Source organism: Podarcis muralis, chromosome 3, assembly GCF_964188315.1.
Source record: "Podarcis muralis chromosome 3, rPodMur119.hap1.1, whole genome shotgun sequence".
NCBI classification, from domain to species: Eukaryota; Metazoa; Chordata; class Lepidosauria; order Squamata; family Lacertidae; genus Podarcis; species Podarcis muralis.
Window position 1 is genome coordinate 46745285 of NC_135657.1, and position 19113 is coordinate 46764397.

Consider the following 19113-nt stretch of genomic DNA (forward strand, 5'->3'; position numbering starts at 1 on the left):
TATTATTATTATTATTATTATTATTATTATTATTATTATTATTATTATTATTAATTATGTATACCCCGCCCATCTGGCTGGGCTTCCGCAGCCGCTCTGGGCAGCTTCCGACAAAAATTAAAATACAGTGATCCATCAAACATTAAAAGCTTCCCTAAACAAGGCTGCCTTTAGATATCTAGATCCATTATTTTTATCGCTCAATAAATGGAGGCAGTTGTGATCAATGGTAATGGGGGGGACGACCAATGAAAAAACACATGTTTTCAAGAGGATCTGTTTTACTGGATCCAATTTCTGTGTCCTATTCTCTCTTTTTTTTTTACTCATTTGTCACCCCGTTTTCTTCCCATTGACCGTTTCATTTCCTTCGCCTACTTTCCCAGATTGCCCCTCTTTCCATCTTACCTCTGTTGCTCCTCTTTCTGTTCAGTTGCTCAGATGCCAATCTGAGGAACTCCAAAAAGGAAGTGGGAAGGAGTTCTGCTCTTCCTACTTCAGGTCTATGCAGCTCTTAAAAAGGGGAAAGGTAGCACACTCACCACTTTATGATAAAGGGGGCAGTCAGCGGGTGGTGGGCTAAGCTCAGAGTCTTTCTCAGCACTGTTGCCCCATGGGCATCACACTGGAGACCCCAACTTAAATTGGTGCAGAATGCAGTGTCTAGAACGCTTGGGGAGCTCGGTGGTTCGCTCATATTACATCTACTCTTTGCCAATTACATTGGCCCAATTTAAGGCATTGAACTTAAACGGTTTGGGACCAGGCTATCTGAAGGACCACCTGAACTCTGGTCCAGAGGTAAGAGCCTTCAGGTTAGTTACTATAAGGGACAGGCCGTTTCCTGTGGTGGCAGCTCCATATCTGTGAAATAGCCCTCTGCAGGGAAATGTATATGGCCTCTTTTTTGTTCACCTTTTATTTTATTCCAGTCTGTATTTAGTTAATTTTTAGTGCTGGGGTTTTATAATGCTTTTGTTTGCTACTGCTATTTTTAATGTTATTTTTATTTTATTGTACTTTAATCATTTGGATTTTTAGTGTATTGTGAAAGTTACATGATTATGTTGTAAAGCACCTTGTGAGGATAAATATCCTGAGAAGAAGATTAAAAACCTATTAAATAAAATAAAATAAATTGGCCAACAGGCCAGAAGAAGAAGAAGGGCCCTGAGGGAGGTTTTGAGATTAAGAAAGCTAGGAAAATTTCAATATAACCTTATTAAAGTCTTCCCAAGAATGCATGTTAAACTGAGGAAATGCAATAGATTTGAACTAATAGATCTGCCATACATCGAAAAGAGAAATTTAGACAGTTTCGAGTAGCAGCTTTGGTATAGTCATAAAATTTGCATATTTTATTTCATCTCTGCTTTCATAACCTGATCTCATCATATGGCACTGAAAGACATATAAAATATTTAAAATAATGGAGCTGTGTAATTGTCTCCTACTATTTTGCTCCTAATGTGAATCTACTTTGCTGTTAAGAAGTTCAAGTTGCTGAACTGGCTGTTTGCATTTAGGCAGACTGAGCCCTCGATGCATTTCTGTAATAAGCTGAATTATTCCCGGTAATTGTGAATGTGGGTCCAATAAAAGCTCTCACCCAGAGCTCTATTGTTGCAGCCGATGTCTTGTGCCACTGTTACCATAGCTGTTAATGTTATTAGTGAGATGATATTAAAATGCACGTTCCTTAGTAATAAATCCAAATCCCACTTTATAAAAACCCAGCAAATAAGCTGTTGCCTTCTCTGCGATCAGTAGCACATTTTCTTCTGGTCCGAGTACATCTGCATATGGGCATAATATTTTAAGGGACTTTGGATGCCCATGTTTCCACCACCACTCAGAGCAATTGCCGGCTCATCCTCCTCCCCAAGCTCAGTGGTGGCAGCACTGGCGGGGAAAATAGAAACATTCCGGGTTCAAATCAGAAGCCAGGATGGCTTTCATAATTCTGGGACTGTTCCTGGAAAATCAGGGTGCTTAGAGGGTATGCACAGTGCCATCATGTGACTTCCATAGGAAAACAGGAAGCAGGCTTATACTGAGTCAGACGATTGGTCCCTCTAGCTTAGTATTGTCTGCTCTGACTGGCTGGTTTCTGTCAGGAGCTTTTTCAGCCCTTCTTGGAGACACCTGGGACCTGCAGGCAAAGCAAATGTTTTGCCCCTGAACTATGGCCCTTCCTGACTTCCACAAACATTAAAGTTGTGTGAACACTCTCTTTGTTACTATGTGCTTATGATATCCATCTGACACTCAAAAGCTTTGCCTGTGCCCAATACAGTGGTACCTCTGGTTACAGACATGAACCGTTCCAGGGTGCCATTCACACCCCAAAAAGTCTGTAACCAGAGCGGTGCTTCTGTGCATGTGTGAAGCGTGATAGAGCGCTTCTGCGCATGCGCGAACCGCGCAGAATGCTTCTGCGTGTGCGCACGTGGCGAAACACGGAAGTAAACGCTTGTAGCTTTGCCATGTTCTTAACCTGAAAAAAACGCAACATGAAGCATTCGCAAGAAGAGGTATGACTGTATATGTGAGCTTTTCCATTCATGGTCAGTGCTGAAATAGAGCAGTCTTTCACGAAGCTTTCCTCCTGCTGCTGTTTGTCAGTTTTAATAGTATGCTAGCAGAAACAAAAAAAGCAGCATTGTTTTGAAGCTCTGTAAGAAGAACAGAGAGTTTAAGAAAGTGCCCAGTCAAACCTCGGTTTCAATACAGCACTGCTACTTTTGGGCTATACACATTTTGTTTCTACTCCTGAAAATAATTAAAAATGCTCCACTATGTGGGCAGTTCACATTTTATTTAATTTTTTAAAAAAGAAAGAGGAAGAAAATTCTGAATGGTAATATGTATAAAAAAGAACTTCTAACATCCTCTCCAAGGACGCAATCAAAAATACGCTCTTGTAAAAATGGTAAAACCATGTTAGGTAGACGAAGCAACATCCTGTGGGGTTGAAACCAATGCTCCAAGGTCTAGTTCTGGTTTCCTGAAAAGCATAACCTAGTTTCCTGGAGAACATGCTTCAAGGCAACTGCATAAGTAGTTTTTACTTTTTTTTAAGAATAATAAACTCATGCAAACATCTGTTCTTTGAGTCTGAGGGGGATTGCAGCTCAGCGGAAGAGCTCGCACTTTGCATAGGGAAGGTCCCAGGTTCAGTCTCTGGCATTTGCAATTATACAGATCGGGCAGTGGGGAACGGGACAGAAACTGGGGAGAATGGCCAGCGAGAGCAGGCAATGTTGGGGGTAGATTGGCAAGGCTTCAGCACTAAGGCCAGAGATGTAGCTCAGCTGGTGAAGCATTAGACTCTTAATCTCAGGGTTGGGGGGTTCGAGCCCCACATTGGTCTGAATACAAGGCAGCCATTTGTGAAGGGAAGGGTCTCCTCTGCTGATAGCAGGTCCTTAGAAGGTTGGCATTTTCTCACATATATACTGTATAAGACTCACTTTTTCCCTCCTAAAAAGTAAGGGGAAATGTGTGTGCGTCTTATGGAGCGAATGCAGGCTGCACAGCTATCACAGAAGCCAGAACAGCAAGAGGGATTGCTGCTTTCACTGCGCTGTTCTGGCTTCTGAGATACAGAATATTTTTTTTCTTGTTTTCCTCCTCCAAAAACTAGGTGTGTCTTGTGGTCTGGTGCGTCTTATAGAGCGAAAAATACAGTAGGTCCCAGGCATTCAGGACTTTATATGTCAACATAAGAACCTTAGATTGAGCCTGGTAACACCAGTGCAAATCCTGAAATATGGGTGCCAGTGGAGACTGGTCTGCTTGGCCAAAGGAGCACAGCACTGCCCCACCAGTCTCATTCTGCCCTCAGCCAGCCACCGCTTGCCTTCCTGCCTTCTTACATCCAGTCCCGGGGCTGGTACTACCTGGGGGGTGGTACTAGCTGTCAGCTTCTACTTCCTTAGTCTACATGCTGCTATTATAGAACTCAGCAGGGAAGAGGAAGAATGGGACAAGATGAGAATTAACAGTGGTTCTGACTTCACTTAATATTGGTCTCCTTGCCCTACACTCTACCAGTTCCAATGGGCACCAGCCGCCACTACCAGTCAGCAGTCTAGTGACAGTATATGGCACTAGCTGCAGTTTTTTGGACCACCTTCAAGGGCAGCCCTACAGAGAGGACATTGCAGTAGTAGAATTAGGAAGTTACCACAGCATGCAAAACTGTGGCCTGGCTGTCCTTGTGCAGGAAATGCCCTAGGTGGTGAACCAACTGGGCCAGGAAAAAGATAAGCCCTGGCCACAGAAGCTGGTCCTCTAATGCAGTGTTTCCCAACCGGTGTTCCGCGGCACACTAGTGTGCCGCGAGACGTTGCCTGGTGTGCCACGAGATGTTGCCTGGAGGGAGGCGGGCGAGTCGGGCGGCGAGAGGCGGGGCGGCGACGGCGAGGAGAGGCCGCCCAGCACGGGGCTCTCGCCGTCTGCCTGCCTGGCTGCCTGCGTGGCGCTGACGTCACGGGGCTGTAACGTGCCCCACATAGGCACACGCGGGGCGGCGAGCGAGCTCCCTCCCACATCCCATCGCCGCTCGCTTCGGCCGGCCTACTGGGCTGTCGCAGGCAGAAGGCCTGCGCATGCGTGAGGTTTTCGCGCCTTCGGGATTCCCTTCACGCCTTCCTCCTCCCAGGTCCTTGAGAGCGCGGGAAGCGGCAGCGCGAGACCGGCGTTGAGCCTGGTAGGTATTGCGCTTGCCAAGGCAGTCATTTGGGAAATGAAAACTTGCAAAGCAAGCAACCAGTTCAATCTGAAGTACGTGTATGCTTAATATCCTGTATCTGAAACCTGTTCTGCCCCCCTCCCCACACTTGGTGCCATTTTCATCTACACATGCAGCAGAGTAAGTTGACCCAGAATAGTACCAATTCAGATGGCAGATGGGAGAATGACAGTGCTGAATGCTTTCCCATGTAGAACAGTCCCTGCAAATAAAAACCTAGCATATTTGGAAGAGGGATGCTAGCCTAACCATTACCTTCTATGCTGTTACTATTTTTTTATTTTTTTTTACATAAGTAAAAAGTGACCTTTCCCCATCTGGCATGGTGGTGTGCTTCGAGATTTTTTTCATGAAACAAGTGTGCCTTTGCCCAAAAAAGGTTGGGAAACACTGCTCTAATGACAATGGATGAAAGAGATTAACTAACGGCATTCTTCCACAGTTTAGAGTCCTTCCTCCATGGACTCCATGCCTTGTTCAAAGGAGACTTTCGGATCACATCAAGAGATGAATGGGTGTTTGCAGATATGGATCTGTTACACAAGGTTGTTGCTCCTGCAATCAGAATGTCACTGAAACTTCATCAGGCAAGTTTTCCTCGCTTTATGCTTTTCTCTAGCACTATTACCAATAATACTGTTTATATTCCTAAATATTGCTTTTTATAATGATTACAATATATGGTAGCTGTAAAAAGGAGGCCCACAATTCTCTCAAATAGATCAATAAAACACAACAGTGCAGTTGTGGTTTTCTTAAACATTTTTTCTGTAGATCTAAAATGATTTCTCCTGTACTTCTTGAGCCTTCTGCCTACATGCAAACTCACCAGTTACTTATTCGGCCATCACTTTACTTGTATAGTGAAATGTTGAGAACGTGTTATTAAAGCCAGTTCATTTTAGAGTGTGAATTGAGTTCAAGGTAGACTTGGATTACTGCCTATTTGTTTGCCACAGTTTGAGTCTCTGACTCGGAGTAGATGTTTAGCCCATAAACTAATCAGATTTCCTTCCAAAGCTTTCAAGCAAAACTTTTCAGATCCATTTCAATCCTCAGGAGACTTCAGTGGGTGTGGTTTCTGCTTTTTTCTGTGTGGTGGAGGAGATAGTAGCTGCTCTGAACTCCCTTTCCTCTAATCATGTTAATCTCCAATGAAGTCTTTTCTGAGCTGAAGTAAACAGTTTTCTGGCAAATCTCATGGGGAGCAAGATTGCATACGCTGCTGCCAACAACCTCCATCTTCTTCACAGAACTTTTTGATCATAGCAATGCCTTTTCATTTAATAAAAGGACCAGTTTACCTGTCCGGATGAATATGAGGATCCTGCCATCCTTTATGAGGCAATTCAGTCATTTGAAGAAAAAGTGGTAATCTGCCATGAAGGTGATCCTGCCTGGCGTAGCGCTGTTCTCTCAAACAAAGAGGAGCTTCTCACTTTGAGGCATGTGGTGGAAGAAGGGACAGACGAATACAAAATTATTATGCTCCACAAAAGCTACTTAAGCTTCAAAGTGATCAAGGTACCACAGCTGCATAATTTTCATTGTTTTGCTCTTATGCTCATAATATGTCACACACACACACACACACACACACACACACACACAAATAAACGAATAATGATTGCCTAAAAAGATGTCCCCTGTCATGGACACACCAATTAGGAAGGTCGGCAAGAATCATATTCTCTCTTTAAAAAAGAAAAAGAAAAGAAAATACATAGGAAATTCCTGACTGCTCAGATACAACTAAGTGCAGGGCCACCTAGAGACTTAACTATATAGCAATACAAACCCACATGATCTGCACCTCTGGGGACTACTCCCTGTGCTTCAATATAAAGCTAAGTATCTTGTGTTTCTTTCCTTCTTTATTTTATTATTATAGTAAGAAACAATTCAGGAAAAAAAGATAAAACACATCTTTAAAAAAGAAAATTAACAATGTATAATCACACAAATAACAATATATGATTAACATACTGTTGAAAGTCTACCTGTGATCATTTCATTTTTCCTGAATATTTTATTTATCACATTCCTGATAGTGCATGTGGTTGAAGTTTTTCTTGCATTCTGTTGCGCCAATGCTTTACAGACATCAAGAAACAATCTGTTGATTTGTCTACCTTCCCTTGCCCTTCACTATATGAGTAAATGTTACCATATACAAAGAGTTATTACTTTTCCCCAGTGAAGATGGATGAGTATATGTACTGCAGTTAACAAATGGATTACCATATTATTACCGACACATATTATTTGTTCCTGTATATATCCTGTTGAGCCTTGAAGTTGTTAAATGCCATCGAAAAACAAATGCATAAAGCTTTTCTTTAAGATTTGCGCTTAAGGTGTTTTGGGGAGCATGTTGGCATATCCATATGTTTGCTTTTTAGGTTAACAAGGAATGTGTCCGAGGGCTCTGGGCTGGACAGCAACAGGAACTGATATTTTTACGCAACCGCAACCCGGAGCGAGGCAGCATCCAGAACAACAAGCAGGTTTTGAGAAACCTGATTAACTCCTCGTGCGACCAGCCTCTGGGGTACCCTATGTATGTTTCCCCTTTAACCACATCCTATATAGGGACCCACAGACAACTGAAGAATGTTTGGGGTGGACCAATTAGCCTGGACAACATCAAAAGATGGTTCAGAAACAAGTGGCTTAGGTAAGCTGGTGGCATCGCAGCAGATGTTCAGTCACATCTGGAAATGAGTTTGTGTTCTTTTGTAGGGGGAGCAGGGCTCTCAAAATATATAAATTGCTTGGGGACGTACAGCTTTTTCCTCTTAACGCCCTTCACTCGAGCCCAAGGTTTGTGTACACCTGAGTTGGGTCAGAAGAGAAAGTGTGGTGAGTGCCTGCCTGCCCTCCCTTTAAACAAGTGTGAAGGCTCCGTGTGCTGAACGTCTTGTTCTGTTAAAACAATATAGAGCATCTCCTTGTTGTTGCATTTGCTGCTTTCCTGGAGTTCTTCCTTTCAGGAATTAAAGCACGGTGCAATCCACAAGACCTTGTGTTTACTCTCCTTATAGTATTTATTTGCCACCAAGTAAACAGGTGGCGCTGTGGGGGACATGGGTGGCGCTGTGGGTTAAACCACAGAGCCTAGGACTTGCCGATCAGAAGGTCAGCGGTTCGAATCCCTGCGACGGGGTGAGCTCCCATTGCTCGGTCCCAGCTCCTGCCAACCTAGCAGTTTGAAAGCATGTCAAAGCGCAAGTAGATAAATAGGTACTGCTCCGGTGGGAAGGTAAACGGCGTTTCCGTACGCTGCTCTGTTTCACCAGAAGCGGCTTAGTCATGCTGGCCACATGACCCGGAAGCTGTATGCCAGCTCCCTCGGCCAATAAAGCGAGATGAGTGCCGCAACCCCAGAGTCGGTCACAACTGGACCTAATGGTCAGGGGTACCTTTACCTTTAAAGTTAACAGAAAAAGTAAAAAACAGTTGTACACACATATAAATGTTTGAATGCTAATGAAACCATAAAATCTTACACAACATAAAGCTCACAAACTGAAAGTAACAACCAGAAAACAGAAGTTGACAGCAGTACAGTGCCAAACTACAGAACTTACAAAAATATGTGGGTGGGGAAATAAAAAGTGCCTTCAGCTGGTGCCCAAAATGCCAATGTCATCTGTGGAAGGGATTTCATTGCTGGGCTGCCGCTACCGTAAAGGCCCTGTTTTACATCTGTCCCTCTGCTTCAGTGATTCTGGTCTTGAGTCATCATTGCCTGCTGAATTTTGCATTTCCTATATTCAAGTAGCTCACTGTGACAAAGTGTCCTTCATGAACAATGGAAGACTTTCCCCCTCCTCACTGCTGTGAGTCCTTTTCATAGCCAGCTGTGGGTGTGCCTGACAATTTTGGGGTCCACTTTTGTTCCCTTGTATTTTAAACAGGATGCGGAAAGACTGCCATCCAAGCCACAACAGTGGAGGAAACCTTGAGGAAGGAGCGAGTAGAAATGGATCTTCCAGCAGCAATCCAGTTAATAATTCAAGTCAGAGCAGCAGTGCCCAGCATACGAGGAACAGCACACCCCAGCTGCAGCCATCTTTAAAAGTTGCTCAGTTTTCAGGTATTTACACTATTAATTAATTTATTTTACTTTTTGCTTTACAATATCTATCAGGGGGAGTGCACCAAAGGTAAGATTCGGTTCAGGACACTCTTGGGTGCTTCAGAAAGTGGGCCAGTTCAACTTGGACTGCTTTTAGGAATGACCTGCTTCTCCTTGGGTCCGAATTGGAACCTCACTTTGGAAAATCCACAGTCTTTTATATCTCCTTATTGACTTACACAGGTGTCAGGTGTGGAAGTGGTTGTTCGTGAGTAACCAGGCAGGACTCCGACCTGTCTTTTACAGGTTTTATTGGTGCAAACTATTTACAGTGCAGAACCCCAAAGTTCATGTCCGTCTCAGTCACTTGCAGATTCCGGGAGTGCCCTTTTCTGGTTTCTCCCCCAGCATAAGAACTTAGACACCCCAAATCTCTGCCTCCCCTCCTTACATTTCACCCCTCTACACAAGCAGGGCGACGGAAGCAGCGTGGGTGTCTCCTGGCTGGCCGGGCTAGGTGAGGCACTTGGGCTCTCCGTTGCATCTTCGAGCCCTCCCTTCACCTGGCTACCCCCCTCCCCCTCGGCTCCACTGGAGATGTGGCTTTCTCCACAGCCGGACGAGGAGCTGCTTCTCAGAATCACTGGAGGCTCTCTGTATCCCCCTGCGTCCCTGCCCCGTCCCCTGACAACAGGCAAATGAACAAATGGCTATAACTTTTTGACCAAACTGGGTGGCATTGGCTGGAGTACTAGTCATTTCTGAGCAGTTGAAGATGGCAAAAGATCAGACAAATAGGTGCAGAAGTTTCTATGATACTTTCTATGAATATCTCTTTATGTGCCCTTGCTAGGATGAAATGGACCAGTAGGAGATATTGGATTTGTTGAACCTTCAAGTTAGCTGCATTTGCTATATTTAGGTATAGATTCTACAGCTACTTGCTGAAACTTCAAGTCCTTGCTATTAGTAGGCAAGGCTGGAAATGATCTTCCCATAAATGAAAACTGCAAGATTAGAATTGCTGCTGCGTCTTCTAACTTGGCCTAACTGAACACATATGACTATTTATTCTTGTAAACTAGTGCTGGAATAATTGGGAAGGCAGGCTTAATTGCAATATAATAATCATGAGATGCCCAAGTGGGTTTAAATGTTTCTTAATTTAATATTTAATTATATTGGCATCTGCAAAATTCGGTTATAGTTGTTTTTTATGACCTGAGTAGAACCAGGCGCAATGGGAGTGGGTTAGATGCCTCGAAAAAGTGTCTTAAGTGTATAGGGGAGCCTTTGTTTCCTAAATGTTTGCAGATATTTGGTTATTTATGTGCAAATATGGGTGGTCTACTGTACAGCACTGCAACCATTTAATTAAAAGACAAATATGCAATATTTCTGGACAGTGGTCAGCTTAGCTGCTGAAATTGTGAACAGATGTTTGGCCACACTTGACTGTGACCATCAGGGTACCAGATTCCCTTGTTTCACTTCCTAGCTGTAATTTTTTATATAAAGGTATTAACATTAAAATAATCAACAGACCCAGAAACAGAATTTAATCCAGACTCTGAGCTTGAAGAAGCGAATGTTCAAAAAAAGGGTATTGTTGCAGCAGAAGTTTGCTGTGAAGGCCTGCATCTAATTACAGTTTAAAGTGGAAGATTCCCTCCAGTTCTCTTCCAAACTGCAGCGCTATCTGAGGATGCCTGTTCAAAGGTGTGCCAGGTGATTAATAGCATTGCGCCTCTTTAATAGGAACCACAGGGCTTAGACTCGGAGGCCACCACAACCTGTCATGCCAGCTCTGAAAATAGGCTGTTTGTTATTTTAAGCAGAAAAAGTAGAAATGCTTACTGGTGCATTGCTAATAGATGCACATCCAGTTCCGTATTGCTGATTTTAATGATTTTTTTAAAAATTGTTTTAAATAGTTTGTCTTTACTGATAATTTTACTGTTTTATTATTTTTTGTAAGCTGCTTTGAGGGGTTTTTTTTACAATCACTTAGTATATAAATTTTATGAGTAATGTATATAAATTCACACACCCTCCCAAAAAAAGTGGCAAGGCTACTCGTTAAACAGGAGCAGCGTTAACAGTATATGTGCATTACATTCCATCAGCATCCCGCGAGGTTAAGTTCCCTGTTCCACTAGAGAATAGTGGATTGGTTTTTATTTACCAGGAGATGACCTCACATTTGCGATGACAGCATGTAGCTTGTTTTGCTACTAGTCATGTCGAAAGCCCTAAAGGGGGTTGATTCTTTCTCAGCTTAAGCATATAACCATGACCATTGGTTCAATTCCAGTTAGTGTGAATGATTTATAGATTTTGCTATTACTGGAATATTTTAATTTTAATAACATAGAATTATTCACAGAATCGCCAAGTGGCCTGCATTACTTGCATATTATTATATTGCAACGTGAGCCAATCTCTCCTTTTGACTGCTGCTACTTTTTACTATCCAAGAACTCCTTCTCATGACAGCAGAGAAGATTTCCAATAGCAGCTGAGCCTCTGAAGTCATTTGCTCCAACCCAGACCTTTGAGCTGCTATACTAGTAATGTTAAATCGGGATGATTCGGCAGGTGCCCTTGTCCAGGTACTCTGATGCAATTGTATATCTCAGTGTCCTGAATTAGAACTGCATCACAAGAGCATCTCACACAAAGCCTTTGCATGGCACACATTTAAGGACCGGCTGTGTCTGCGCTGCATCGTCAGAGCAACTCCAGGTGACTTAAAGAGTTAGCGGTGCTCTTTTGTTATGAGTTTCATCATCAACATCGTTTTATTTGTATGCCACCTTTCCTTAGTTGAAACTGTGCTCAAGGCGGCTTACAACATGACAAGATTTACATAATTACAAACATGACAGAAGTCATAAACAATAAATAAAACACATTAAAAAGTACACAACCAAACGGAAACAATTTCCACGTAAATCATAAGATCTAAAACTAAAGATGCAACAATAATACTGTATCAATAAACAATACTCCAGCCCAAGAATCTGTTCAACAGCTTCAGCTTTTGTAGCTGGAGTCAGTCAGCACTCCACTCTCCCAGGCCAGGTGGGAAAGGGTCAGCAAGACAGGGTGCAGATCTTCCAGGACTCACAGCCAAGATGGTCTCATTTAAAGCAACACAGATTCAAATTAAAAACAACTTAAAAGCAGCTGTAGTCCTTGTGAAGCCTGTCAAGCCCTGCTCCAAGCCAGGTGGAAAGAGGCAAGGACAGGGTTCTTTGGGCCCTCAGTCCTCCTGGGTAGCAGCAGCAGCAGCAGCAGCAGTCCTTAAGAGCCTGAGTTTGCTGTGCACAAAGTACCTGTGCTTTGTTGGGCTTGTTTGTTTGCTTCCCTTCCTCCAAAAAGCTCCAAGCAGCAACTGTCAGGTTTGTCAACTTTTATTCCCACACAACAGCCCTGTAAAATAGGTTAAGCAGACACACACACACACACACACACACACACACACACACACCCCTACCTGAACTTAAAGGCTGAGTCAGTGTGAACCCAAGTCTCACCCATTAAAGTCCAGCCCTTGTGTTCCTGCACTAGAGTGGTTTTCAGTGTCCCTCCAAGCCCCTATGCACATATACCTAGAGGATGGGGGCTTCAAGAGGTGCATAGGATTGAAAATTTATTTCTTGCAGGATTGCTGAGCAAAACTTGCTGTTCTTGCGCAGAGAAGCAAAAGATGATCCATAAGAGTTCCTAGGAACCTAATGACTATTACATGCAACAGGGATAAGGAAATGTTGCACTCCGGATGCTGTTAGACTCCAGTTCCCATCAGCCCCAGTCAGCACAGCTAACAGTGGGGGCAGAGGCAATTCTAGGGTGGGGCGACTGGTGCGGCAGCACTGGGTGCTGCCCTGCAGAGGGTGCCACAGCAATGCTGTAGAGCAGAGCACAAGAGAATTTTAGCGTTGCACAGGGCACCACTGAAACTGGAGGGCCCAAAGTCTGCCACTGGTGGGGGATAATCAGAATTGTGGTTCAGCAACACATTGGTTCCCTGTCCGTGTCTTGCAAATCTGCTAGTCCACAGTAATGGCTGTGACATCAAAAGATTTGGGCGGCGAACATTTTAATTTATTTGAATAACAGAGCCAATGTTCAGTGTTGCTTTCAAAACACAGGTATAAAAGCAGCATGGGGAAGCCACAAATGGCGCATGTAAGATCCCTGCTGTGAATGTTACAGAGACATTTGCTCAAGCAGATGTTCTGGGCATTCAGGACTTGTTTGTTTATTGTCTAAACAACTCATATGGAAGAGGCGAAAAGAAACCTAGATATTACTGCCACGGTTAAATTACTCCTGCTGCTCAGTTAACCTCTTCCCAATTCAGCGAGTACAGCCAAGGCACTCCAAGGGGAAATCTTGGCTTCTCCACAGTCGTAAGGACAATTAATGTGAAAAGCAAGGCACCGGGGGAGGGGCGGTTCAAATAGGTCAGCTCAGTGCTCCTTTCTGATACCAACAATAAAGATTCACCACATTCTCAAGCCTCTCTGTTCAGAGGTCCAGTGTCATTCTGCTCAACCTTCTCTTGTTTCATGGTCTTATGCCTATAGTCATGGTATCGGTAATGTTTACACTGGCACTTTCTGTCCTCTTTTGGTGACCCTTCCCTGCTTCCACTCTGCTCCCAATACTTTCCCCTCGCTCTCATCTCATTCCATGTTTGTCACTGAGCAAGCCAGCAGATGGGCAATCGCATCTAAAATCTGTAAGGTAGAGTTATGCTTGCACAAGCCCACTTCTGAGGTAAGTCCCAACCCCTTCAGATCAGTGATAAATAAATTGGGGCTTAAGAGTGACTCAACTTTCTCTGAATCAGAGCCAAGGGATTGTGTGTTGGATTATGACCATTGCTTGTAAGACTGTGTTCCTATGCCAAAGCTGGAATCCTAAAGATACTTGGAGACTTGGAAGCGAGTCTCATTGCAATCTGTGGGATTTACTTTCAATAAAGCACAGTTAAGAACTGCTGTAAAAGTCTTGGATGTTTTGCCATGGAATTGCATTGGAATGGATGCATAGTTTGGATGATGTCACCTACTAGTTGGCCAGATTGCCAGTAGCACTCTGATTTTCTGTATCCCTAAAGCTCTGTGGGATTTTCGGGATAAAAAACGTTTAATTGTTATCCTTGGTACTTCCTACTGTGCACTAATTGGATCGAGGCGGTACATTTTGAAGGCTATTGCTGGAGCTGTCATTTCCCAAAATAATCCTTTCTTCTCTCCCTCTCTCTCACAGGCAGAAGAAAGTTCAGGAGCCAGTCTGTTCAGACACATGCTGCCTTAAGCCAAAGGCCCCCTCGTTCAAGTCATTCTGGTCCCATCGTAGACAGCCACCAGCCATTCATCCAGACTTCTACTTCTGCTCATGAAATTGCCCACGGGCTTTCTGGCAGCCAGCTGTCCTTCCACAATTCAGCAACCTCCGTCTTCTCCCAGACTCCTGCCATCCCTACCCTGGGCCAGCTCACTGTGCAGGAGAGAGCTGGCGCAATGCTTCGCTCTAGCCTGGCTTCTTCCACCAGTTCAACGCTCAGCCTTTTATTTGGCAAGAGAAGCTTTTCGAGCGCTTTGGTTATTTCCGGGCTCTCAGCTGCCGACGGAGGAAACACCACAGACACCCAGTCATCCAGCAGCGTTAACATCGCAATGGGACCGTCTGCTAGAGCAGCAAGCCGTACTATGCAAGAGACCACGCAGGTAAGAAAAGGCTACCAAAAATGCTGCTGGCGGATATTTTTCTATTGACTCGTTCACCCCAGTGCCCCACTTAGTCCACACAAGCCTCCTCCTCGCTATGTGGAGTGCGGAAGCAATAAAGATTTTGATAAAGAGCAGTTGAGCAACTCCCTCTGTGTTGGGAACAGAACACTACTTATATTAATATCACATCATCTGAGATTACCAGATGGAGACAAAGTAGTGGAGTATTATAAAAGGATAATGGAGGTCTCAGAGCTGTCATGTCAAATAAGGCATGCTTTACTCAGGAATAGATTGGCATCCTAATACTACAAGTCTGCTGTAAATTTGGCAAGCTGGCTGGCGCTGTGACATTCTCGCTCCGCTTTTCCAGTCAGAAGCAACCCAAAACCCCTTTGCTAAATATGGTATTAGGACTTAATAAGCTAGTGATTTAAGGGATCCTTGCCAACACTGCCTCTTTCCCTGCTTTGTCTCGGCAAAAGCCGTATCAAATACTGTAATGCAACAGGCCTTCCATCAACGCTGTGCTGTGGCTGGGGCTCTGCTGTGGCTGGGGTAAAATCCCAGCCCAGAATTTACATCTTGGCCAGGATCTAAACATGAGCTTATCTAAGATGCTTCCAGGGGTGAACACGGATGCAACTGGTTTTCCATTCTTCCTTCCATCCTCTGTGTGCTCCTGTGGATGGACTCTGACATCTCCGAGAGCAGCTTTTTTTATACAATTATTTATTTATTCCAATTATTTATAACCCACTCTTTAGCTGGAAAAGCTCCCAGAGTGGCTAACAAAGCAATGCAACACAGAGGCATTTGGGGGGATGGGACCAAGGTGAAAACACAGACCTAGACATCCTTGGTGCCTATTATTAATTTATATCCTGCCCTATACCTGGAGGTCTCAGGGCAGTTCACAAAACAGATCACAATATATAAAATAAAACAATAATCCAATAATATACCCCCCCCAAAAAAGAGCCAAATTTTAAAAGGGTATAGGATGTTGATCAGGTCAACCAAAGGCCTTGTTAAAAAGGAACATTTTTGCCTGACACCTAAAGCTGTATCATGAAGGCACCAGGCAAACTTCCCTGGGGAGAGCATTCCACAGAGAGGGAGCCACTGCAGAGAAGGCCCCGTTCTCGTGTTGCCACCCTCCAGACCTCTCAAGGAGAAGGCACATGAAGGAGGGCCTCAGGAGTTGATCTCAGGGTCCAGGTAGGTTCATATGGAAAGAGGCAATCGTTGAGGTATTGCGGTCCTGAGCTGTTTAAGGCTTTATAGGTCAAAACCAGCACTTTGAATTGGGCCTGGAAACTAATTGGTAGCCAATGCAGTCGGACCAGGATCGGTGTAATATGCTCAAACTGCCCATGCAGAAGAGTACATGCCAATTGTTCTAAAACACCATTTCAAAGGTTACTTAAGACACTGCTGACACAATCTCCTTTTCTGTTTTAAAAGCAATCGTCTGAGGATTACGAAGCAACTGACACGAGTGAATCCCGACAGCGAAGAGATCTGGGTGCTGCGCATGCTCTTCTGATGAGCCACATGCTGGAATGTAGGAGAGCCAGCCAAGAGGACATGGCGCTGGAAGACACAGGTTCCCAACACAGTCTTTCAGAAGAGCAGTAAAGAATCCACTTTCACCAAGGGCTAAAGCTCTGTTCACAAGACATCAAAACACATCTAGCTTCACGTCCCAGACAAAATTTAAGGTTATTCCAAGTATAACAAAAAGCAAACAAACACAACACAAAATGTAAAGTATCTATTTTTTTAATTCTTCAGTGAAAAATATTACAATATAGAAGCAAGATGTTCTACGATTGGCATTTAGTGCTATCCAAAAGCGCTGGGCGACGTCATCTCAAGTTCATGAAAGTTCAAATGCGATCTGGAAAAAAAGTCAACAACTTGTCTTGACTTTCCTTCCCCCGAAGTGCTAATATTTTTCAGATGGAACTTGGAAAAGATTTGAGGAGGGAGCGAGAACACACATACGTGGAACTAAGACTGAAAGCAACAGAAACTCTGAATGCATCTCCGTGAAAAAGCACATCAACATCTGTCTCTTGTTGTAACCAAACAGATGATTGCATGCTAAATAACTGGCATTTTATACATAATACATCAGAAATGATTGTTTTTTTAATTGAAGCAATGAATATGTAATAGGAGAGAAAACTGCATACCCCAACATTAGTATGCAGAATCTTTTTAAAAAAAAAAAAGGAAAGCCAAAAGGAAGGCCTCATTCTTCTGTTTGTTTGAAGTGTTATGCAGCTGACAATTATGTGCCGCAACATATTAATCCAGAAGGTGGCCCACTGCATGCAGTCATAATGAAATAGTATATGAAAGTGCCAGGCTGCACATTGCCGTAAACCAAATATAGCCAATGCATGAAAAGCCTTCACAAAGCCAATGGTGCTCCTTATTTGCAAACAAAGCTGCTTTTTCTAAAAGGACTGCATAGCCTTGCAGTCCTGATTTGGTTGGCAGAAATTCATGCCTATTTCTGAAACCAAGAGACTCAAAAGCACTACGATGCTCTTTCACATACACAAACACAGACAAACATGTCAAATTATTATTATTATTTTGTAATTAAAGACTTTACAACTACCAGTGTCTGGTTCTGCTGTTGTTGTTTGACTACCTCCGGAAGGACGCACAACATTTCTGCTCTTAATTTCACTAATAGACCACAATCATCATCAGGAACTAAGACAAGTAGTTGATTCACAGCCAGGCAGGGGCAAAACTAGGTTTTATGTCACCCAGGTCAAACACCCAAGTTTGACAAACCATGCATACACATGGCGCCCCTGTGGAGGCTTCAACAAGGACAAAAACCAAAACACCTCAGGTAGCGCCTCCGCAGCTACAGCTCTGCAGCCAGAGATGATTGGAAATGTTTTGTGAGTAGGGGACAAGTATTCACATTGCTTGAAAGCAAAAATGTATGTTGTGGGATTACAGTGGCGTGCAACATTTGGTCCACCAGGATTCCTACAATACTCACCCAAAATTAATCCCCTTACAATTTTTGTGGAATTGTGAGGGCCATGTTTATCACCTCTTTTACTATCCTATAACTCTGTGCCCCAAACAATACAAACTATGCATCAAATCTGACAGGAAACTGTGTGTGGAGGTTGAGGTGGGGCCTCTCTAGGTATTCAAGGCACAGACCCAAGTGGAGCCTGCAGGCCCAATTGGTTCTGCCCCTTGAGCAGTGCCTGCTCCTGAGGCTGCCTGACATTGGCTGAATATGCAGGCGGTCAGGATTCTCTTCCCTGGTGCGCAAGGAGGCCTCTGGGTGCCCTGCTGACCTTGAGAAGCCTCCAAGCACCTTCCCCTGTCAGGTAAGTGCTTGGGGCAGGGGCAGGCGGCCCACAACGCCATCATTACCCAGGAAAGGTAAGCAAACTTATACATCAAATTCCAAGTAGGCATTTGGGACACAGAAACTTGGTCTCTTGCATGCTGTGAACTGCCCTGAAATCTTTAGATGAAGGTATATAAATTAAATAAATAATATTTTCCAATAATATTATTCCAATGTGAAGACTAGGGTGGAAAGGTGCTATTTCTCAGAGGGGGGGGGAGGAGGAGGAGGAGGAGGAGAAGGAGAAGAAGAAGAAGAAGAAGAAGAAGAAGAAGAAGAAGAAGAAGAAGAAGAAGAAGAAGAAGAAGAAGAAGAAGAAGAAAACTCTAAAATCTTGGGGTGGAGAAAATGCTGCCAAGGATTGTATGGATGCAGAGAGATGGCTGGCTGCTGCTCTTCATTTTTGGGAGAAAGACAGTAGAAATTTCCATGGTTTTGAGCCCCTGCAGCAGAATTAGCTTCCTCTTACCTCTCTTCTCGGTGGCTGTCAGTGAGGCACACAGCCGGTGCCGGATTTACGTATAAGCTAAACAAGTTATAGCTTAGGGCCCCGCTCTCTTGGGGACCCCAAAAAAAATTAAAGAAAAAACAATTGGATGCACATTTCCAAAATATAAGATATAAAACAAATAGAATAAAACCTACATATAGCAACAGTGTTTTGTGTTGTGTAGGCTCCTATTTGTTATGTGCAAATGGCTTTAAATACCTATTAGGTCCATAAATTACCATATGGCATATATTCAACACAAAAAAACAGCAACAATTTGTTGTTGACAAAGGAAAGGAGCACAAGGCACCTCTGCATGGTGCTTTTTGGCAGTTCCAGCTGCTTTTTCCCTCCACATCAGAAGAGCCCCACTGGATCACACTAAGGCCAAGCTAGCGCAGCATCCCATTTGCCACAGTGGCAAACTAGATGCCTCTGGGAAGCCCCCAAGCAGGACATGAGTCACTGTTTGTTCCCCAGCAAAGACTTTTTGTGGCTCAGCTTTTGTTTTTTTAATCAGGCCATGCCTAGCACAAAACTTTTGGCCCATCTTTAGTTCAGTTCTGCAGAATTCCTGCAAATAGGTGATTGGAGCCTGGGCTCTGCCAACCCTCACATGCCTACAGAGCAATCTCTAGC

General features: G+C 43.8%; 1 protein-coding gene across 4 annotated transcripts in view; it reads left to right on the forward strand.

The window, feature by feature from the left end:
* PCNX2 (pecanex 2) overlaps window positions 1-17221 on the forward strand; it is a 110764-nt gene extending 93543 nt beyond the window's left edge. For 2 of the 4 annotated variants that reach the window (XM_028724040.2, XM_077925790.1), the window contains 6 exons: window positions 5199-5343; window positions 6050-6280; window positions 7159-7433; window positions 8677-8855; window positions 14121-14581; window positions 16052-17221. In XM_028724040.2, the coding sequence (XP_028579873.2) occupies window positions 5199-5343; window positions 6050-6280; window positions 7159-7433; window positions 8677-8855; window positions 14121-14581; window positions 16052-16225 (1465 nt within the window). In that variant the 3' untranslated portion in view covers window positions 16226-17221. Of the gene's footprint in view, window positions 1-5198; window positions 5344-6049; window positions 6281-7158; window positions 7434-8676; window positions 8856-14120; window positions 14582-16051 lie in introns of those variants that run through there. The other 2 variants (XM_077925789.1, XR_013392194.1) reach the window with 2 other exon arrangements.
* The last annotated feature ends 1892 nt before the right edge of the window (window positions 17222-19113 follow it).